This window comes from Zalophus californianus, chromosome 5, assembly GCF_009762305.2.
Source record: "Zalophus californianus isolate mZalCal1 chromosome 5, mZalCal1.pri.v2, whole genome shotgun sequence".
Lineage (NCBI taxonomy): Eukaryota > Metazoa > Chordata > Mammalia > Carnivora > Otariidae > Zalophus > Zalophus californianus.
This window is the reverse complement of record NC_045599.1, coordinates 45,659,405-45,683,990: the sequence shown is the minus strand read 5'-3', so window position 1 is coordinate 45,683,990 and position 24,586 is coordinate 45,659,405. Positions and strand designations below refer to the sequence as shown.

Here is a 24,586-nt window from a genome sequence, read left to right as displayed (position 1 = left end):
CCCTGCCCCTTGTCCCATGTATGAAATCAATTACGCATCCTCTTAATTCTTCCTTCTTAGTTTTTTCATATCTTTCTTCCCTTCCAGCCTCACTCTGGGTCCTCGTGATCTCTCTAGTTAATTACTATAACATTCTTCTAGCTTTTCCCAAACTTATCTCCCCGTAAAAGTCTTTCACTGTTTCCACAATACTTCTAGGTTATTAAAACCACATGCTTTTGCCTGTTGAGCACAAAGACTTCATAAGTTATATCTTCTAACTTACCAGCTTTAGGTCTTGCCACTTTCCCATATTTTTCTCTGTCGTTACTGAACTACTTAGAGGTCTTTAAAAATACCTTGCTCTCTTGCCCTTCCATTCTGAGGCACAGACTCCTGCCTTTGCTTTGGAATAGTGTTCTTCCTGTCCTAGCTGCTTCTCACTTTCAAGGTTCATCTCAGACACAACCTCTCTGTAACTCCTCTCATCTAGCTTAGATGCTTCCAAGTACCCAGTGCTCACTTGTAGTAGAATGTACTGTGATCACTTCATGGGATGAAGGAAAAATAATTTACAACAGTGTGACATAGTGGTTTTTGATTAGTACAGTCTAGATTTAGTTTCTGATTCTGTCATTTGTTATCCCAAAAATCTTGATCAAAATAGTTAACCTTTCTAAATGTTTTCTTTTTGTGTAATAATACTATCTCATAGTATTGTTTTGAGTATTACATGAAATAACACGTGTAAAACATTAAGAACATTGTCTGATATTTACAGCAAATGTTGGCATTCAGTAAATATTACCTGTCATTATTATCATTATGCTGGTCATTGTTTGACAATAAAATAAGCTGCCTTGTGATGGATCTCTGTGTCACTATAGGTATTCATTTAATGACTAGATATATATATTTCCTAGAACAGTAAAAGGGATAGGGAGTTGGATTTGCCATCATCATTATCCAAAGTCCCGTATCTTCCTCCACTATCAAAATCTTTTCAAAGCCTATACATACCACCTTCAAGACATCATAGCCAAAAGTAGCCTCTCTTCTATAGTACTTTCATAATAATATACATCATGTTATTTATTATACATTGGTAAGCATGCATAGTCATAAAATGGGAACCTTAGACAATCAGCTAGTATAATGTATGACACATAGTGAGCATTAGTGAATGGTAGATCATTCCTGTCCTTAATCCGTTATTAGAATTTTATTCCATAGGTATTGAAAAGATACTGATGATTTTGAGTCCACAAATGATTTGATCACAGCAGTGATTTACAAAGATTAATAGGATTGTAAGTTGCAGGATGGAGTGGGATGCCTAAGGACGAAGACAAGAGTTAAAGAGCTAGTTCAATATTCATACCTCATTTAATACTTTCCAGTTCATATTTGGGAAAGAATGTGGTAGAGTGGAAAGAACTCAGACCTTATAGCTAGGTCCTCTGATAAATGTGAATAAGGCCATCACAGTCTAGCAGTTCAAAATTTTTCTAGCAGGAGCAGAGAATTTCTAGTTCAGATGTGTGTTTTTTCTCCATTCTCCTTCCCCACTGTCTTTCCACAAATAGTTACACATACAGGATCAGAAGATGCAAATGAATTACACTTTTAAATATATATGGGAATTAATAAATCTAGGGACTTACTGGATACCTTTATGCTCTAGGTCTCTCATGTGCATTATTTCATCTGATTTTTTTCATAGTAACTCTGGTAAATGATCCTATTTCTATTTAACAGATTAGAATAATGAAACTCAGAGGCTAAGTCATTCATTACTCATAAGAGGCAAAAGAAAAAAAGTTGGGTGGGAAGTGGAGTGGGTTTCTACAAACCAAGTCTACCGAATTTAAGTGTAATATTTTAATGTTTCGTTCTACCACTGCTGCAGTGGGATAACTGAATGCATACACTCATTTCTGTCACATGTTAACCCGAAGGGGGAGTAAGGCAAGTATAGTGAACCCAGATGATCAGCATATATCCATTTGGTCCTCAGTGTGTGTTTGTTTATTTATTTATTTTAAAGATTTTATTTATTTATTTTAGAGAGAGAACGCAAATGGGGAGAGGGGGAGAGAGACTCTCAAGCAGACTCTGCTGAGCGCAGAGCCCAACACAGGGCTTGATCTCACAACACTGAGATCATGACCTGAGCCAAAATCAAGAGTCGAGTGCTTAATCAACTGAGCCACCCAGGCACCCCTGTTTATATATATTTACAAATATATATACACACACTCTCCCAACTGACCTTTATAAAAAGACAAAAAGGTAAATCACTGTCTGTCTAAATTCTGGTGTTAGCCATAGCATTTGGAGCCTTTGGTGATCTTCCTGCTGATAATTCTCAAATGTTTAGCTACTGGTTTTACACCTGCCCTAAACTGCTTAATCTAAATTATCAGCAGAATAATTTCAGCACTATCAATTTCTTTTGCCCAAAGCTTCTCAGACATTGATGAGCCTTTAGATCACCTAGGTATTTTATTAAAATGAAGATTCTTGTTCAGTGGGATTGGGATAAGACCTGGAATTTTCCTTTTCAAACTGCAGAGGAGATGCTGATGTTGGGCTCGCACCTTTGGCATACAGGTGCAGAATTTTTATTTTTGTCCTAAATATGTAATTATAGAAAGTTGCAGTTGTATACACACTACTTGTGTTCTGTGCTTTTTTATCCTTAGTTTTTATCCTTATTTCCTGCATAATTTTCATAATTATGATTTTTAATTACTATATAAGCTGTAGAGTTATAAAATTATTAGGGATTTACATCTATTTTTAGTTATTTTGCCATTCTAGATAATGCTGCATTGAATTCCTCTGGGCATATAGCTTTTTGCTGTTTAATTATTTCCCTAAGCTAAATTCCCAGGAGTAATTACTAGGTCAAGGAGTAAGAATAACTTTCTTGTATAATGGGTACAAAGTTTCAGTTTTGCAGGATGAAAAGAGTTCTGGAGATTGAGGATGATGAAGGTTGCACAACAATGTGAATGTAATGTCACTTAACTGTACACTTAAATACAGTTAAGATGGCAGATTTTATGCTGTGTCTATTTTGCCACAATTAAAAATGTTTTATTTTATTTATTTATTTGACAGAGAAAGACACAGCGAGGGAACACAAGCAGGGAGAGTGGGAGAGGGAAAAGGCTTCCCGCAGAGCAGGGAGCCCGATGCGGGGCTCAATCCCAGGACCCTGGGATCATGACCTGAGCTGAAGGCAGGCGCTTAACAACTGAGCCACCCAGGCGCCCCACAATTAAAAATGTTTTGAAATAAAAAGAGAATTATTCCCTTCCCCCCAAAAAAAGAACATCTTTGTGTTTTGTTGCATAATAAATCATTTGGCCTTTTAGAAGGAATGACCAAGTTACAGTGCCACCAACATGTTACCTCACTTGTAACGGTATTCACTGTCTCAAGGTTTCTTGAAATTTTTTGCTAAGTGGTCTAAAATGATTATTTAAGGTTGCCTTAATTTGCATTTTATTTCTAGCCTGGCTTAAATGTAAACATTTGCTTTTGTGGATTTTTTTTACTATTTGTATTTTCATCTTATGTGAAACATATATTTATGTCATTGGCCCTTGTTTCTTTCTGTTAGGACCTTGATCATTTTCTTTAGATTTATTACAGCCCTTTCCATGGTATGTTATAATATTTTAAGTAAATATTTCTTCTAGTCTTTGTTGTCTTTTTAATTCAGATTTAAGAAATGAGTAATATTATCTTACATCCTGCAGGTCAACTATGGAAAAGTTTGTAATGACAGCAGAAAAGGATTGAAATTCACAGTCTCCTATGGCTGCAGTGCAGAGTTTGTTTTTGTACCATATGGTAGCACCATTGCTGTTTATACAATTTACTCAGGAGAACAGATAACTATGCTTAAGGGACATTATAAAAGTGTTGACTGCTGTGTATTCCGGTCTAATTTCCAGGTAAGAATGATCCTTAAGGGAATTTAAAATGTTCAGGTAGCTAGCTTGCCAGACTAGTTGTATACAAAAGAATAAATTGTTATGTCAGTCTGAGGAATTACACTTGTAATCCACATTTAAGCTAGGGTTTCTTTAATAGAGGATTATACAGGATACAGTTTTAGATAGTATAGGATATTTGTATGAATCATTGTAATACTGTGCAACTTGACTGAGATAAATTCTTTCTTCTGCATTTGGGCTCCACTTATTTACCAGATGAAATCTCTAGTAAATTAAAATAATGTCTTGCAATCAATCTTTTGGGAAAAGATGGAACACTGTGTCTAATCTCAAAATAGTTTTTGTATCTTTATATATATGTCTCAGATTTTATTTCTTCTTTATTTCCTGTCAGTGGCTAATCATTTACTTTTGAGTTGATGCAGCTTACACGATTTCTTAAATACGGCTTTTGTTTTTTAACATCCTGACCTTTCTCTTTCATCTTACCAACAGAGCAGATTATTTTTTTCAGAGAATATTGGCACAGATTACCTCATGTGTTCCTTTAAATGAATCTCTAATATAGCAAGACTGTTGGTATTTTCCGTATTTTGTAGGTAAAGAAAATGAGGCTCATGAGCATTAAATACTGATAGGATGAAAATTATGGATTATTAGAGCTAGGAAGGACTTCATCACCTGGTAAAGTTGTTCATCATTTATTCATTAATGCTAATTACTTAATTTGTGTGTGATACTACAGTAAGATATACAGTGCTTATTTTTCAGCCACCACCACATCTGTATGGCAATAGCCATTATTAAAATATTCAAATACATATTTTATTTGTTAAATAGCTAAGGCACCAAGCCCCCTAAGAGACCTCTAGCTTTACCCCTTTTCCTGTGGTCTCCTAGTTTATACCTTAACCTAGCACCTCAGAGGGACCGTCAGGATCCTGCACCCACTCTATGGCTATTATGTCTGCTGATTGGTCAGTATCCTGATGTACTAGTTGTTAAATATTTTTGGTATTACTTCTGGGAGAAGAAGACTAAAACACCACTTTGCCTTGCCTCAAACCTCCAAGTAGTTATTCACAGAGCACGGTTATCTATTCAAAGAAACTCTTGGAATACTGTACCTCTTTTCTTATGCAGAGTTACTCAGAGACACAGCCAAGATTTTAAACCAGATATCCTGACTATAAATTATTGCTTTCTACCAAATCAGAGTTCCTAACACATGTGCCTAGAATAGATTAAAAGTGTGCCAAGATACTGGTTCCCATCAGCCCTTGGAATAGCTGAGACAAGCTGGTCACAGCCAGAAACCTAGGCCAGTTGCCTCCTGACTAATCCCACTTCTCTAGGTGCTACTTACGCAGATTTGAATCACTGCACTACATCAGACAGCTTCCGGCTCTTATCCCATTATATCCATTATGATTTTTGATAAGGAAAATAATTCTAAGTCTCAAAAGCGAAATAGGGTAGTACTTTGCATGCAGTAGAACCCTTTTTCAAATTATATATTACACAGAATTTACAATCTGAAAACAAATTGATATTTATAGTACTTCTATCATAACTATAAAAATCTAACAAGATATACCTAACATCAAAATAAATAATGATAATACTGGGTTATAACACATTGACTAAATAAGGGTCCATGAATCCATTCAGATATAAGTAAGTAAACTAATAAATTGGAAGTCTAATGAGGAGTGGGATATTTACATAATCCCAAAGTACCTCCCTACAAAATATTAATTACAAAGGTAAAATGTGTAATTTTACCTTGAAGAAGCCTGGCGTACATCACCTTAATCAAATGATCAAAGTTAACATCCCAATTACATAGTATTCCTTCAGTGATAGTCCTGGCAAAGATGCATCACCTCAATTTAATCACGAGGAAACAAAAAATTTGAAGGGCGTTCTACAAAATAACTGGTGTGTATCTTCAAAACTGTCAAGGTCAGGAGGGCCAAGGGCAGACTAAAGAACAGTTCCAAATTGAAGGAAAGTTAGGAGACATGAGAACCAAGTGCAGCGTATGATTTTAATCTGGACCCTTTTGCTATAAAGGACATTTATTCAGACAATTGGTGAAACTTGAATGGAGTCTAAGAATTAGCTGGCAGTAATATATCATTGTGAATTTTTTTATTTTGTTAGATGCACTGTAATTGTAGGAGAGTGTCCTTGTTCAAAGGAAACAATACACTAAACATTCATGAGTGATAGGACTCATGTTGTCAACTTAGTCTCTTATGTTGAGATTTTTTTAATCTAATTTCCCAAATGAACACCTAAACTTATCCCAAAAACTTTAACACTCAATTCAAATCCCTCCATTTACCTGAAGTCCTTATTACTCATTCTAATTTAAGTGTTGTCTCTTATAAGCTTTCTTGAACATCTTATAGAATTTCCTTTGTCTCCATCAGTGTGGCAGTACTTAACCAAAATTGCCTTGTAAGCTTATCTGACCAAGTTATCTTAGAGGGGTGTGTGTGTGTGTTTATATTCTCAGGAAATTAAATTGTTCAAGGGCACTAAACATTTGAAAATATCTTTGCATCGTCCACAGTTAGTGTAACTATATATTCAAGGTTAAACAATACAGTCTGTAGAATTTTGTTCTCTTCAGGAAGTCTGATAATGTATAACTAAATCAAATTTACTTTAATATTTTTACATCTAGGGGTGCCTGGGTGGCTCAGTCATTAAGCGTCTTCCTTCGGCTCAGGTCACGATCCCCGGGTCCTGGGATCAAGCCCCACATTGGGCTCTCTGCTCAGCAGGAAGCCTGCTTCTCCCTCTCCCACTTCCCCTGCTTGTGTTCCCTCTCTCGCTATATCTCTCTCTGTCAAATAAATAAATAAAATCTTAAAAAAAATATTTTTACATCTATATTTCCTATAAATAACTTCATAATCTTAATTTCCTTTATCTAGAACCTTTATTTTTTTTTAGAAAAATACTAATTGGGGCGCCTGGGTGGCTCAGATGGTTAAGCGTCTGCCTTCGGCTCAGGTCATGATCCCAGGGTCCTGGGATCGAGTCCCGCATCGGGCTCCCTGCTCTTTGGGAGCCTGCTTCTCCCTCTGCTTCTCTCTCTCTCTCTCCCTCTCTCTCTCCTCCTCTGTCTCTCATGAATAAATAAATAAAATCTTTAAAAAAAAAAAAAAGAAAAATACTAATTGTACCATACTTCAAACTTTTTGAGATGAACAGTATTGAAAATAAATAATTGCATAGCAGAGCAGGAAAAAACTTCACTATTAGAAATGTTTGGGGGCGCCTGGGTGGCTCAGTCGGTTAAGCGTCTGACTCTTCATCTCAGCTCAGGTCTTGATCTCAGGGTTGTGAGTTCAAGCCCATGTTGAACATGTTGAAAAATAAAATGTGTAGAAATACAGAAATAAATTTGTTTAGAAAAAAACCACTTATTCATAGTTTTACACCTGCTTATCGTTTTGCTGTTTTTTCTTTTTAGAACTTTTTCCTTTACATAGCTTTTTCTTTTTTTTTTTTTAATTGGCCTCATGTTTTACATCTTGCTTTTTTCCTTCACAGGATGACTCTGTGGTTGATATCCTTCTCTTTTCTCTTGATATTGAGTATTTCCCCATGTCATTAAACACTCTTAAAAAACAAATTTAATGATTATATGACACCCCATACTATGAATGCAACATAAATTTATATATAAATCATTACCCTACTTTGGGACAAATTATTTCCGTATTTTGTTATTTTAAATATAATGCTGATGTCCTTGAATTTCATACATGTCTTTGGCATGACTTCTCAGAAACGCATACAAAAACTTTTGACATGTATTGAGATTCTATTCTGCATAGATTATACCAATTTATACCTTTTTTATATGAGACTATTTCACTGCTTCATAGGAATGTTTTTAGTACTAGACAATATAACATATTCCTTAAGTTTTGTTGGGGATGGAAGTGAACATTGTTCAGCTATGTGTAAACAGCATATTCATAAAGATGTTGACATAGACTGTGCATCAGCCCAAGCGTCCCCTTATTAAATAAACTTCTCACTAAGCATAGCATATGGATCTAAAAGCTCTTCTGTTGAATAACAACCAGTTAGGCAGCTGTGAGCTAAATAATATTTTTTGTGAAGTTCTGGCCTATTTTAGCTAGAACTCATAAGGTTTTATTATTGATGTCTTTCTTAAAACTCAGTTATTGACAGAGAAGGACAGACTCTTGATTCCATCTTTTTTTTTTCTTTTTCTACTCTGACACTTGCAATAAATGGATATTATGATTGATAAAAAAACCACTAGGTTGTTCAATCTTTTTGTAAAATTTTCAGGTTAGCAAGCTCTGACATATCCTAATGATATTTTAAAATACAAAACAAAGCTTTACTCATCTTAAGCAAACAAAAGACATCAGCTCGGTGTCTTTGGGGAGTAGAAATAGAATTAATCTAATTGATCTAACCTAAAAATTAGTCCTTTAAATGATGTATTCATTTCAGATTGGCACCAGCTTTTAACTGACCCACAATTATATCTTTGTTTTCTGTGTTATAGGAACTTTATAGTGGTAGCAGAGACTGCAATATACTTGCTTGGGTACCATCTTTATCTGAACCAGTTCCTGATGATGATGAGGTAAATATTATTTACACAAATTATACAGTGACTTTTAAATTGTAAAGAAAATAATTTTAGGGGCTCCTGAGTGGCTCAGTCGTTAAGCGTCTGCCTTGGGCTCAGATCATGATCCCAGGGTCCTGGGATCAAGCCCCACATCGGGCTTTCTCTCCCACTCCCCCTGCTTGTGTTCCCTCTCTCACTGTGTCTCTCTGTCAAATAAATGAATAAGATCTTAAAAAAAGAAAAAAGAAAATAGTTTTATTAATTTATTTCAGGTGAGAGAGACTTTGTTTTTAAGATTTTATTTATTCATTTGATAGAGCATGAGCGGGGGGGGGGGCGCGGGGGAGGTGGAGGGAGAGGGAGAAGCAGACTCCCCACTGAGCAGGGACCCTGATGAAGGGCTTTATCCCAGGACCTGGAGATCATGACTTGCGCTGAAGGCAGACGGTTCACCATCTGAGCCACCCATGCGCCCCATGAGAGACTTTGAAAGCATGTCTGGCTATTTTCAGATTGTGAAAATAGTTTGCCTGTTATAACACTTTTGGAAAATCCAGAAAAATGTTGAAAGAACAACTTAAATTTCTAAAGTTGAATTACTATTAACACCTTCATTTACTTCATTCTTGCTTTTTCCTATGCATATATGGTTGTTTAAGCATAGTTAATATGCTTGGACACACAACTTGGCATCCTACTTTACTAGCTTAATAATAAACCTTCTTCCCTGTCATTAATAACTATTTGTAAATTTGTTTTTAATAACAGCATGCTGTTATTTATATATCACAACTTACTTAAATATTTACCTATTTGGAGAGATTTCTTTTGATCACTATAAACAAATCAAGTAACTGTTTATAAATTGTTTATATTTCTGATTGCTTATTTGGATAGATTCCAAGAAGTAGATTTTATCTGAGTTATCATGTATGACATTTTTAAGGTTTTTTATTCACACACTTGAATTTTACCAATTTATACTCCTCTATCAGTAGTCTGTTAGTGTCTGTCTTTTTTTTTAAGATTTTATTTATTTATTTGAGAGAAAGAGAGCATGAAGGAGAGGGAGAAGCAGACTCCCCACTGAGAAAGGAGCCCGATGTGGGACTTGATCTCAGGACCCTGGGATTATGACCTGAGCCGAAGGCAGCCGCTTCGGTTATGGGTTAGGTTATGACCTAACCCAAGCACCCGTTAGTATCTATCTTAGACATAAATTGATACAAATATAACCAATGGCCATGGGAATAAAGACCCTTAAAAAAATGTGGTAAACAAAGATGAATAAGACATGCCCCCTGGACTTAAGTAGTGGCCTCTGTATATTTTTACTTCTGTGTTACACTGTCTAAAGGTGCTATCTTTCTCACCAAAGATTTTTTTTTTTAAGATTGTATTTATTTATTTGACAGAGAGAGAGACAGTGAGAGAGGGAACACAAGCAGGGGGAATGGGAGAGGGAGAAGCAGGCTTCCCACTGAGCAGGGAGCCCGATGCGGGGCTGGATCCCAAGACCCTGGGATCATGACCTGAGCTGAAGGCAGACACTTAATGACTGAGCCACCCAGGTGACCCCCACCAAAGATTATTTTACTAACCACTGTTAATCATCCCTATTTATCTTAATTTCTAGGATATAAAAAGTCAAATGTTTAAAAACCAATATTTATGTGTATAATTTTTTAAAGTTGGAAATATAAATAACGCGGTTAGAAACACCTTGAGTTAATCTTACTCAAGTCTTAGTATAAAAACAAATCATCTTCAATGGAGATGAAAAGTATTGGTAGAGCAAGTTTAAAATTCTAAAAATATTTTCAACATATTTAGTTCCTTTGTGAAAAAATGTCCAAAACCACATGGAAATGAGTTTTTATGGGGGTGGTTGATACCATTTAGCAGCTATTGGCAAAATCTATTTCATGCCTAGATTTGCAACTGCTCTGGCTTACTGCAGTGTAAAGCCTGTGACTTATTTTCTTTTGGCCCTAATCCAAATAAAATAGAGAAAACACGTAATGGTAAATTTTCAAGCAGCTGGCCAACTACTGTATGAATATTTTCAGATTTCATCACATATCTAGTTTATTATGGCTTTGATTAGTTTTGGTGTACAGCTGCTTTAAATGACTGAATATTCTTTTTTTTTAAAGATTTTATTTATTTATTTGACAGAGAGAGACACAGCGAGAGAGGGAACACAAACAGGGAGAGTGGGAGAGGGAGAAGCAGGCTTCCTGCTGAGCAGGGAGCCTGATGTGGGGCTTGATTCCAGGACCCTGGGATCATGACCTGAGCCGAAGGCAGACACTTAATGACTGAGCCACTCAGGTGCCTCTTCTGTAGAAAGCTTAGTATGGTCAAATACTTTGGCTCAGGCATTTATTTTCCATTATATAATTACTGTGTCCTGCCTTTTAGGAATTACGGTATGCAATAAATCTAAGTTAAAACACTATGAAAAAACCCCAAAAAACTAAAAACAGAAAAGACCACTTGAGGCTATGTTAGGAAGTATAACAATCACTTACCAAATGAAAACAATAAAAATAAATTAAATCTATGACTTACATAGGATATTAGAAGGATATTAGAAGAAAACTAAATTGCTTAATTTATAAAGATAGTCTGTGATGACTCTGATGTTTTATTTATACAATTTAGTTACAGTGATAATTTTCTCATCTAGAAGAATTTTTGCATGTGGGAAACTAAACCGAACAAGTAGAAAAGCAAATAGAGATGTACAAAAAACAAGTTAGCTTTATATTTAAGTTTTAGAGCTATAAAGCCTTATCTTTTAAAATATACTGTTTATATGCTTTAAGATAGCCATCATTCTCATAAAATGGTATGGACTAAAATTATTTTCACAAAATTTTAGTTTGAAATATTCCTTTGAATGTAGGTAGAACATGAATGTGATCATGTTATAGATCCGAGAGGAGAAGTCTGTCTGCACCAGACCCTACTCCTTACATGTATATTTACTATTTAATGCACATTTAAAAGTGTTTTTAGGGGCACCTGGATGTCAGTTAAGCCTTCGGCTCAGGTCATGATCCCAGGTTCCTGGGATCGAGTCCTGCTTCAGGCTCCCTGCTTAGTAGGGAGTCTGCTTCTCCCTCTCCCTCTGCCCTGTGCATGTACTCTCTCGCTCTCCCTCTCTCTCTCAGATAAATAAAATCTTAAAAAAAAAAAAACAGTGTTTTTATCTCAGCTGTCAAATAAGTGATGCTGCAATTTCCCAGAAGTGTGCAGGAACACACTTCAAAACAAAACACGCACATACATGCACACACACTCACTTAGTCTTCAGTTTCAGGTAAACTAAATAATAACCATACTGTTAACTGGGTATGAATCCCTGTTTTGACATCCATTGTGGACTGAGGACAAGTTTATGGTATCTCCTAATATCAGAATCATCAAGCAAAATTGTTCTTCAGTTTCTTTTCAAATCCACCCTTAAGATGAGATTTACTTCCCCATCAACCAAGATATAATCCCTTAGCGGTATTTCTTCTGATATCCAAGATAGAGGGGATATTTAGTCCTACTGTAAGAAATTGAAAGTCACTGGGTGATAGGGATAGGTTTTATGGTCTTTAAGCATAAATCTATGTATTTAATTGGCAGGCTGTTTTATTATATTTTGAGGACTCTGCCTTCCTTTTGCCCTCTTTTCCTAAAACTTGGTCATGGTTAAGGCAAGCCTATCTATATAACTCCTAATCACTTTTTCCTTTCTGAGATCTATACGGCAGCTACATTATAGTTTAAATCTGACCTTTCACCAAGAGTCTTACTTTATTTTGATAGTCACACAATACATAGCTGTTTTATTTACCACTTGGTAGATATGTGCAGTTGGTCCTTAAACAACAGGGATGCTGGCACCCACCCCCATGCAATCAAAAATCCTTATGTAACTTTCGACTCCTCCATAACTTAACCACTAATAGCCTACTATTGATAGGAAGCCTTACCCATAACATAAACAGTCAATTAACGCATATTCTGTATATGTATTATATACTGTATTTTTACAATAAAGTAAGCTAGAGAAAAAATGTTATTAAGAAAAGCATAAGGAAGAGAAAATACATTTACAATACTGTACTGTATTTATCAAAAAAAAATCTGCATATAAGTGGATCCACATAGTTCAAAGCCCTGTTTTTCAGGGTCAGCTGTAATCATTTGCTGACACAAACAGCCCTATTTTGCTCCTGTAGAGACTTTCCAGTAATGACCAGTAAGGAATTTAGAATACATCAAGATGTATATGTGTAGATGTAAGGGTTTCTTCCTTCCCATTATTTGGACCTGGACTAGATCCCTTCTAAATCATGCTTCTCTAGCTCCATAACATTTACAACTGTCTCTCAATAAAACAGGCAACCTGGTGAGGTTCAAGCATAGAAAGGATGTCTACTAGGAGGAAATGTTATAGAGAAAACTTAAATGATAGATGGTAGTTACACTTCATCTTTGGGTCTCAAACGGTAATATGGGTACCACATCTATATACAACCTTCTTACAGTAGCTTTTAATTACAAGTGTGTTTTATTTGTGATTTTTTTAGCAACAAAATATTACTATAAACAGTCAAGTTTATAGTATTTGCGTGTTAGTATTTGTATAGTATTTATCAAAATTTATCAATATTTCATTTCAATTTTCACATAATTATTTTGGTTTCTTTGCTCACTGTAGCAACAATAATTTATAATAAATCATAATTTTGCTTCTCTCTTGAGTCTTCAATGAAATTTAAATGTTTAATAGGTTGCATATTGGGCTTCCATAGTGGAATTAGGAGGCATGACCTTTGTGTGGCTTATTCACACTCAGGGACATTTTTGGGAGATATCTAAGGCAGAGTAAGATAGAGTAAGGGAGAGGAATCACCTAACCCCCAAGGACATTACAGCTTTTTTTTTTTTTTAATCCCAGTACAGTTAACATACAGTGTTATGTTAGTTTCAGATGTGCCATATAGTGATTCAGCAGCAATTCTGTACAGTGAACGTTTGGATGTAAAAATAAACAGACTTAGGTGTGGTACAGTCATTGCAAATCAGTGGACTGCTGCTAGAAATAATTGAATAATTATCTGAGGTTTGGTAATAGTTTTTTATCTGAGTATTTGAGATATATTTTTTGTTTGTACAACTGAGTCATGATAGCCAGCATTAAGTTTAATAATGGTGCCAATAGCGGGCATTAGGTTTAGTAATAGATTCTGATCTATAGCTTTAATAGCCATAAGGAATACTTAAATTAATGTGTCCTTTTCCAACTATCCTGGGTGATATTGGGGAACTTACTGGAAATTCACACTTTCTCTACTGTTACCATTGTTTAAATTTTAAGATTCTAAGTCATCATATCAAAAAAAAAAGGCAGTAAACACGCTTAGACACGGAGGTTCCTCTTAACATAAAACATTGCTGTATGTTGTAAAAGGCAGTATCTAAGGTAATATGTGAGTGGTCTTGGTGCTAATACATTGTTGGATTTGGGGTCTGAACACACTTGTAATAGATGTAAAAGCTGCAGAATAAGAAGCAAACCTGGCTCAGAATGACCAGATACTCAAAACAATGAGACCATCTTAAAGCCCTTTAGTCATTTGCCAGAGAGTAAGAAGGTAGCCATCCAAAAAGTTTCCTCAGAAAGTGAATTGATTTGAAATGCCACAAATAATTAAAATTCCTCTAGTTGCTGATTACTTTTATTACATAGGGCTCTTAAGTTGTAAGAATATTGTGATGTTTTGTTGTTTTAAATAAACACCATCCAGGTGCATATTATCTTTCAAAGAAATCTCCCTGGAAAACCTTTGAGCTAATGACAAACATGTTACCATTTTTGACATATTTTTTCATGTACTTGGGAACTGCTTTACCAGCGATGAAAAAATAAATAAACCTCACTACTTAATAACTCACATTAGTTTTTGGACCAAAAATGGTGTTATTCTCTTTGATGAACACCTTATTCCCCATATATGGATATTTGCATATTTATAGTCAGGTCCATCCAAACAATAAAAAGTTGCCAACATTAATATTTTGGGCTGTCAGGTCAGATTATAGACCTGAGTCCAATCTTAGCCACATGGATGTTAATGTGCAGCCTTATCCAGATAATTCCAAAGAGTTGCAGAAATGCCATAAACAATAGCTGCTCAGTGTGTGTGTGTGTGTGTGTGTGTGTGTGTGTGTGTGTAGATGCATTTATGTATGTGTTTGTGGAGTAATTACTTTGAAGGAAACATAGTTAATTTGGATAAATTCTGGCTTGTCTATTTAAAATGAAGTTACATTGCCTTACATTGTATGTGGGGTGTTTGTTACATTACTTTTGTTTTGAATTAACAATTTTATTGTTACTTTCAAAATAATGTAATTGCTCTTCATTTGATAGATTTCATAACTGTTGTGAACCTAAAATTATGAGGTAAAAAAATCAAATTTTCCTTTTTTCTCCCTTTTTTAGACTACAACCAAGTCACAGTTAAATCCAGCATTTGAAGACGCATGGAGCAGCAGTGATGAGGAAGGATGATTCTCAATCCTGAGTACCTTTGTGTCTCTACTGATGAAACTTTTAAAATGGGACTGTTTTTTGTTGTTACTGTTTTCTTCCTAACTATGTGATGACAGCTAAATTAACCCTGAATTTGGGTGATTTTTTTCACCCATGTTTAAAATGAGGGTAGTATTTGCATGAAATCCTGAAGCACACTTTTTTTTTTTAAAGATTTTATTTATTTATTTGACAGAGAGACACAGCGAGAGAGGGAACACAAGCAGGGGGAGTGGGAGAGGGAGAAGCAGGCTTCCTGCAGAGCAGGGACCCCGATGCGGGGCTCGATCCCAGGACCCTGGGATCATGACCTGAGCTGAAAGCAGACCCCTAACGACTGAGCCACCCAGGTGCCCCCTGAAGCAGACTTTTATATAGTTTATTTAACCAAAAATATCTCTTGATCCCAGTTACTGTAGCCTGGGGCATCCCCTATTGTTATAGTACTCTCTCTTTTGAGACAGATCCTGGCAACCCCTGGCCCCCGTGTGAGACCTTGAGCACATTGTGTGAACTGTAAGATGCAATCTCAGAGGATGAGCAAGTAAAGGTTATCAGCACTGATTTTCTCCTACTGGCTGTACCATCACCTTGTTCATTTTCACTTTTATGCTGCTTTTACTGAGGACAATCATATAAAAAATGATAGTTGAAAAGTTAGCATCCAATTTTTAAATACTTTTTTATTCACGCATTCAGTTTTTGCAATGATTTCCTTAGCCAACCATTGTCTAGCTTTAATTAAATATTTTTGGACTCAGTCCAAAAATTGTGTATCACAGAAGGTTTTAATTTGGGGGAAATCCCATGTTTTCTTTATTTTTATGTGTCAGATGGTAGCTTGTACTCATGCTTGAACCTCCCTTCTGTGAATCTTGTTAAGATGTGACCAAGTCCTGTTTCAGTCATTAAAGCAGAAAATGCCCTGGCAGGAAATCTGGCTCAACATGAAATGTTGTCACAAAATTTCTATTTTATTGTCTACTTTCCTTGTATAATAACCCACAAGTGATTATCATGAAGCTAATCTTACTCCCTTTCTTTCTGATTCTTCTCAGCAGGAGACTAGGAAAAGAGGTTTTTGTAGCTTGAATAACAAGTGTATAGTTGTTGAGTTTTTAAGTGTGTGGTAGGCCTCATATCAGACCTTTCTGGGCAAATGTTTAACATATGTTTACTATACTTGATTTTCTTAAGCTCTGACCATTATACTGTCACTTCCCCCCAACTCCTTAGTGAGGATGCTTATGATCTTTGAGAATGCTACTGAAATTGGAATTTTTTTTTTATTTAAAAAGAAGTCCTCCTTTAAGCTGCAAATAACTATATTGCTTCTTTCTAGTTATATAAATATACATGCTGATTGTAAATCATTCAGACAACATTAAAACTTACAAAAGAATATAATGGTCACCTGGAATCATATCACCCTAAGGTAACTACTGTTATCATTTTGGTGGCCATTCTTCCATGCATCTTTTTTTGACATAATTTTACATAATGGGATGTTTGGCTTGCTGTTATTATCATGGAAATTCCTCTCCTCCCACCTCAGCACTTCCCTCCCCATCCAGTAATCCACAGTATTAACCATGTATGCAACAATCCACATTATTAACCAAGTATGTGTTGTGGACTTGCGAACCAAGAGCATCTGTTTTTCAAGCTCTGGATCTGTGTGCCTGCGCTGCTGTAGCTTCCATGTGACAAGTCTCAGGATTGGTGATCTTTTTAGCCCTGCTTTAGGCAGAGAGGAAGCCGATTTTACCTCCAAAGGGGGAAGGGGAGGGAAAAGGGGGGCAGCTCAGGTAGTGAATCACAGCCCCACTTTGGGTCTGTCTGCCTGCATCTGGAGGCTTTAATCCTACTCTTCAGGTTATGCTTGGGGGTGACTTAAACTGTTGAAAGTAAAGACCAGCTCTCAGAAAGCCTTAAAGATTTCCAACTCTCTGGAAAATAGAGGCTCTCACAGACCCTGAGCCTGTGACCTTTCATACCCAGCAGCGTATTAAGCTTTAAGTCATGAAAATAGCCCACCAGAAACTCAGTATAACTACCAAGGCCTCCTTAAGGTAGGATAGAGCCAAATCTGGGCTCTCTGATATATTCCACCTGTAGGAGGAGGTGGCTGTCTCTATCCTCGGTCCTTTGCCAGATGGCATGGTTCTGGAGGATGTCACCACTCCCCTAGGTCACTGGGAAGACACTTGGGATTAACTGAATGAACAGCAAGGGAGTACCTAGACTATGCAAATGACACTACGAGCCACCAAACATGATGGAACTCAGTGGAATGTTGCTGCTTTCCATCTCTTAGCCAAGATGTCCCTAATAAAGGACGGGACCCAAGAAACAACACACTTGGCCTTCATGTAGTCATCTTAGTACTCGATGCCCTGGCCAATAAGTAGCTCCATCTTTACATTAATTATAACTTATGTTATAATTGTTGGGCCATTGCCTAAAAATTGTCCCTTTCAGGGAGAAACAAACAAGCAAACTCTGGGACTCTCTTTCCTCACAGATACCTGAAATCTAAGTCAAAATTACACATCTCCATCTATATTAAGGTCACAATACAATGCCTTGCCTGGACACTCCATATTACTTTCAGAGTTATAGACATTATTTATAATAAGCAAGACACACATTTTACTTCTCAAAATACACAATGCTAGTCTTTTGGAAAAGGTATTCAATAGAACTTTCATGTCCGTATTAAGTCCCAAATAGCTGGTTTAATTAATAGATACAGTGGCCTTCTCAAATAACTCCTTTTCGAGTTCTGCTCCAGTAAATGGACCTGTGAAGGGTCTCTATCTTGCTCCAGGCCTTATTCTCTCTTAATTCAAGTCCCTTTGGCCAAATTACACCTCACACCAACTTAGAAAACTTTTCCATTGCCCTTTCCTGTATTTAAAGGGAGAAGTGTCTTGCTGCCATGTATATAAACATTCATTATTTATGAGGCCCTTTTTATAACATTTTCCCCTGTCTTTATAAATTGTTTATCATTCCCCTATCCCAGAAGGGCTGGAGGCCATATCAAGAGTGCATACTCTTTTGGGACCCATTATCCAGATTGTCCATAGATCAGACAGCTGTTCATCTGATATAGGACTCATTTGAGCCTAGACTTCAACAACAACAACAAAAAAAAACAACAACCCTGTGAGGTATAGCCACATACCTTTCTGTTGACTGTTGGTCCTATTAGCATTGGTCTGCGTGATTTCCTTAACTTACAATCTGGAGACCCAAACCCTCTAAATAAGCCATTGCTGCAAATGCTGAGACCCACGTCACCTCAAGTGGGTACCCTTTTGGAAAGGATACCCCAGTTCCACATCCTAGATATCACTGCCCCAGTCCAAGACCTCACTGTTAAGAGGTGAGCCCATGGGTGCCCATGGGCTGGCTCTCCTAAGGCACAAATTAGACACAGGACATTTTTGCTTTTATTCCTTTGATAGTAGGGATCCCATCATGGTTCTGAGCTTACTGTCTGCTTAGCCCATGATCCGGCTACAGTCTTTGTTTCCTGCCAAAAGGCACACTCCTACCCTCCCATGCCCATAGGGAAATATGGTAGCGGTTACTACTATCTTCCATTCTAAATATTAATGGAGATCATTGCTTTCTCCTTAGGCACCTGCCTCATATCTGTAAAATCCTTCAACCCTCTGGGGAGAGAACCAGGTACTTCCCAAGACTTTTCCGCCTCTCATTTTGTCTCCCACCCTGACCACCACAGCCATTCTTTTCCTTTTGGCTACATGATATCCCTAATCTTTACACATACTTTACTAACTTACCATTTCATACCCTGCGACAAAATAACTGCTGGACCCACCACCTTGAGATATAAATAGAGCGATAGAGACAGACATACATCATACTTTTATTTTTTTATTTTTTTAAAGATTTTATTTATTTAATTGACAGAGAGAGAGAGAGAGAGAGACAGAGAGATAGGGAACACAAGCAGGGGGAGTGGGAAAGGGAGAAGCAGGCTTCCCGCCAAGCAGGGAGCCTGATGTGGGGCTCGATCCCAGGACCCTGGGACTGTGACCTGAGCCAAAGGCAGACGCTTAACGACTGAGCCACCCAGGTGCCCCTACATCATACTTTTAACATACTTTACAACTCCACCAAGATACTGTTAGAGACCCCAAGAATTTCAGATCTGTTTTCTTGGTTAATGGCATCTTATGCCATACTCTCTACTAGCATTGCCTCAAAATTCCTTGATATGATGCAAGTGTATTAATTATATTTTCTTATTTTCTGTATTCTTGATACTCTGGCATTTGTGGCTTTCATCCTGGCAACACTGCCCCATTCCAGGACTCACTAATTTCCACAGATTAGCAACTGACTCCCCTGAGAGTGAGTCTTTGATATACAAACCAATCAGTCCAGAGTCCACACCCACAACCATCTTCTTTGTCAAACTCAGTTTGATCAAACTCACACCAACGCAGTGTTCCTACTGCCCTAAATGACCGCAGGGCCAGGCCCCAGACAACTAGGGACCACTCCAATATCCCAGAGACCACCAAAATTATTCAAACTATCCAATCCTAAATTTATTCAGTGTACCTTCCTGCTTCATCCAGTCCTTGCCACAAAGCCCCAGCAAAGGCTCTGGGCCACGCTCTGCCTCCCGCTCTGCCTCCCGACTAGCCGTGGTCCTTCTCCATGTAGCTCTGCAAGGCATGGTGTGCCCCGCCTCCTGGTTCCAGGGGTCTGTGGGTATACGCTTTCTTCTTCATGACAATCATTTCTCTGTCTTCGTGTCTTAGAACAAATCCCAGGTACAAAACTGAACACACTAAGTCATTCTTTTTATTAACTGCTCAATACCACATCTTGAGAATGTACCACAATTTCTTTAGCCAGTCCCCTGTTTAGGACCACATGTACAATAGCAAAGATTGTCAACGCCCTGTTTTCCTTAGGTGATGTATTTGGGTGATATCTGTAGTTATTAAATATCTTCTTTTCGGGGCGCCTGGGTGGCTCAGTCGTTAAGCGTCTGCCTTCGGCTCAGGTCATGATCCCAGGGTCCCGGGATCGAGCCCCGCATCGGGCTCCCTGCTCAGCGAGGAGCCGGCTTCTCCCTCTGACCCTCCCCCCCCTCTCATGTACTCTCTCTCTCTCTCATTCTCGCTCTCTCAAATAAATAAATAAATCTTTAAAAAAAATTTAAAAAAATAAAAAACAGAAAGAGGGACACCTGAGTGGTACAGTTGGCTGGGCCGCTGCCTTCAGCTCAGGTCATGATCCCAGGGTCCTGGGATTGAGTCCCAAATTGGGCTCCTTGCTCTGCGGGGAGCCTGCTTCTCCCTCTGCCTGCCACTTCCCGTTTGTGCTCTCTCTCTGACAAGTAAATAAATTTAAATAAATAAATAAATAAATAACGGGAAGAAATGCACATGCTTTATTGACAGAGCCCTAAACCTATGTTTAAGGTTTCAAGCCTGAAAATAGCATTATAGATAAGCTTTTATACTTTCTATTAAGCCAGGCTTTTCTTTATAATTAATTAAGGAAACAGTAATGGGGGAAAAAAGATCTTCCTTTTGAGTGAAACATTTTTTCTGTTCAGTTTATACTAAAAAGCCCCATTATTTAAATAAAAACATTTAAAGAAAGCTCTGAAGACAAACCCTTTAACTGTAACAATTGTATTAACAGATAAAAATAACTTCAAAATGAAGATTCTTGAGGAAGGGACACAAAGATATGTAAAGCCTACTATTGGTAAGGCACCAGAAAACAAAAACCTTTAGCTCTCTTACTTAAAATCTGAGTGAGACAATGATCGATGTTGGAAAAAGTCTGTCTCAACAAGCTAATCTCATTTATCTTTGAAAGAAAAGTTACTATCTCATATTGGAAAGGAAAACCTCAAATTAGATATTAAGTTTATGGCTGCATAGTTCCAATACAGAAATATTTCATTACTGTTCATTTATATACTAACACTTGGCTATTTCTATAAAAATGATGTAATTACTAAAGATTAGAAAAGCTATAGACCTTTGAGTTATAATTTTTATAAACGTATTGATTACTTTTGTTTTTTTAACTTAATTTTTTTCTCCATATTCAGATGCTATATACTGAGCCTGAATTTTAAAAACTTTTGAGTATCATTAGAGCAATAAACTAAAAAGTCAGCCAAACCATGCCAGAAACGAAACTGGCAAAAAACCTGGCCTGCTTGGGATTTTGCTTTTCAAAAAATGTAACAGGGAAAGCTAATTACAGAAAGGAAAATAATCACTTTGTTTTGTATTGTGATGAAGTTTCTAGATATCTGAAGATTAATTCCAGTGCTAGGATAGGATTGGTTCTTCTGTTTTAATTCTGGAAAAAGACTAAATTCAGGAGACCTATCTAACAAATCATGAATATGGCTTTTCATCTTTGCACAGAAATATGTACAGTTCTGTTCTACCTAGAGTCATGGTACTAATAAACCTTGGTGCCGAGAATTTATTACAAGTCATTTATTGTAATACAAGCTTGTCTGTCTGATTAGCTCTATCAGACACATCCTCACATACAAGAGGTGTAGTTGTTTTGCTGCCATCTAGTTCTCTATTTTCTGCTTTTTAAAAAATTAGACAAAAAATAGAAAAAAAAGGAGCACCTGGGTGGCTCAGTCAGTTAAGTGTCTGCCTTTGGCTCAGGTCATGATCTAGGAGTCCTGTTTCCAGCCCTGCATTGGGCTGCCTGCTCAGCGGGGAGTCTGCTTCTCCCTCTCCCCCTACTCGTGCTCTCTCTCTGTCTCTCTCTCAAAGAAAGAAAGAAAGAAAGAAAAAGAAAGAAAAGGGAAGGAAAAGAAAGGAAAAAAAAAACTTAAGGGAAATAATAAGACAAACAACTGTATTGTGACCCTTTTTAATTCTCCAAGCCTAAGAGTCTGCAAATGGCCTATATGCTGCTGACTAACCACTTCTGTTTATCCTCACAAGGGTACTTGTAAACTTTGAGCTAGTAAGTTAATAACACTCTCCCAAGGCTTTTTAAGAAATAAAATGTCACAATCCTAACCTGGTTTGTTATTTCGTCATTAAAAACACAAGGAAGTGATGTTTAAAACCAGGTTCCTCAAGCTTATGTTTTTATGCTCTCACAGGTGTCTGTGGTTATGGCATAGGCCTGGTAGCCTTAGGCCTGGCCAGTGGCTTGTTTCCTTGGCAATGGGGGTCAGCTCTTGAAGGCAACAAATGATTGGCTCAAGTGATTGGTACAAGCCACTTCTCTTTTGTTCATCGCATTCTTGGTGGCCAGAGTTAGCAACAGCACTAAATTAGGGGCTCTGAACACCTTCCTCTTCAAACAACAGCATGAGGTGGACAGCCACTCCTTCCCAAGTGGCTCTCACTCAAGTCCAGCCACTCTTCACCCTGTATAGTGACATCAGCCACTGTTGTGTGAATCTGTGTATTTTCTATATAAACATACTGTTAAAGTTGTGTTAAAATGAGGAATAATCCTCCTAAGTCTTTGATAATCAACTTAACTTTTTTTGTACCATTTTAGTGTTATATATACTATATATGTAAAATTTTGTTAGAGTTTCAGTAAGAACTGTGGGAAAAAGAAGGTATTTCAAATAACTTGGTGATTACGATGAACATTAAAGAATGGTAAGATTATCAAAAAGTAACTGTGACAGTTTCATAAATAAATAAATACTGATAAATGGACTGGAAGTGAGAAGACCAGATCCTTAATGTTAGCTTTATTACCAAGTAAACATATGAATTTGAATAATATTCTTACTTCCTTTTTCTCATTAAAAAGAGATAGAAAATTGTTAAATTCATGCCTGCTCCAAAATCACACATTGTAATATTTAGAAAGCATTTTAAAATGGTATTTACTGTATGAAATGTGTAAATAGAGGGCTATATTCAAGATTAAATGAAGTTCATTGAAGGCAAAGGTGGAGTGTCTTTATATAAAAGTTTTATGAACTATGTCATACTGAATGAACATTCAGATTCTAATGGAATGAATGAACATGCTGTTTTGCCTAAACTAAAACTTTAGTTTCCATTTACATTATGATGGAACTGCCACTGATTAGCTGTTAGATTAAGCAAGTTCCTTAGCCTTCCTGAGCAAGTTTCTTCATTTGTGGGAAGGAAATATAATACACCTTACAGAGTTGTAAGGGTAAATGAAATAAAAGTCCTGACAACTTTTATGAATTTTACATATTTCTGGTCATTGATTATCTTTATGCCCAGGAAGAAGGCAGGAAAGGCAAGATGAAGGCTCACAGTCTCACATGATTACAAAGGTCAGGAGAATATGGTAAGCCAGTGAAGGGGTGGGATTAACGAAGATCAAATATGAGAGTTATAATCATATCCTTTATGATTTTGGGCTCTGAGCTCTTGTCAAAACTCTCAAATTTCACCTCCTCAGAACATGGTCTGCTTATTTATTTTGTCCTCTCCCTTCTAGAATGTATACTCCAGGAGGTCAGGAATTTTATCTGTTTTGCTTATTGCTGTTATCCTCGGCACCTAGCGCACTGCTTGACAAATAGAAGATGCAAAAAATGTACATATATTTTTTGGATTAATTAGCGAACAACACCATTACCAATCACCTACCAAACAATTCCACTACAATCTGTAAATGATAAAGTGCTTAACTGATTGTGTTATTCTTATAACTTACTATGTATGAAATTTTAAGTATTATTAAATATTAGTTAATAGCTTGGGCATTACATTAATCTTACAGTATTCTTACAGAGTGGCAAAGAGTCCTATTCTCAAGGTTTCTAATTGGCCTATACACCCAATACAGATCCTCCCTGAATCTATTAGACAGCTGCTATATACTGCAGACTTGCTTTGTGAATCTCAATAGCTAAACAAAATTAGAGGAGTGCCTTTAGTTCAGATTTCTTTATGTGGTCCCCTCCAACTCTACCCCATTCCTACCTGGTAATATTATGTTTAGACGGAACTTCCCCATTGCCTTTGGCTCTAAAGTTCTGGGCCTTCTCTTGTTTCCCCTCATTATGGAAAAATGACAGATATATCTGGGAATTTTACATATTTCTGGTCATTGATTATCTTTACGCCCAGGAAGAAGGCAGGAAAGGCAAGATGAAGGCTCACAGTCTCACATGATTACAAAGGTCAGGAGAATATGGTAAGCCAGTGAAGGGGTGGGATTAACGAAGATCAAATATGAGAGTTATAATCATATCCTTTATTTTTATTGCACTTGGGTATAAGCATGTAACATAAACCTATATTAGAGATTAAATTTTCTGATGTAAAATTCAAATACCTAATTAGATGATATTTTGATTATTATATTTTTCTTGTCTAATCCATTATTTTGTTATCTTGAACC

The 24,586-nt window shown here is 36.8% G+C and overlaps 1 protein-coding gene across 4 annotated transcripts in view; it reads left to right on the top strand.

Annotated features, from left to right (window-relative positions):
- ERCC8 (ERCC excision repair 8, CSA ubiquitin ligase complex subunit) overlaps window positions 1-20,236 on the top strand; it is a 58,684-nt gene extending 38,448 nt beyond the window's left edge. For 3 of the 4 annotated variants that reach the window (XM_027606449.2, XM_035727758.1, XM_035727759.1), the window contains 3 exons: window positions 3,750-3,947; window positions 8,518-8,598; window positions 15,098-20,236. In XM_027606449.2, coding sequence (XP_027462250.1) covers window positions 3,750-3,947; window positions 8,518-8,598; window positions 15,098-15,166 — 348 coding nt within the window. In that variant the 3' untranslated portion in view covers window positions 15,167-20,236. The remainder of the gene's footprint in view (window positions 1-3,749; window positions 3,948-8,517; window positions 8,599-15,097) is intronic. The other variant, XM_035727760.1, reaches the window with a different exon arrangement.
- The last annotated feature ends 4,350 nt before the right edge of the window (window positions 20,237-24,586 follow it).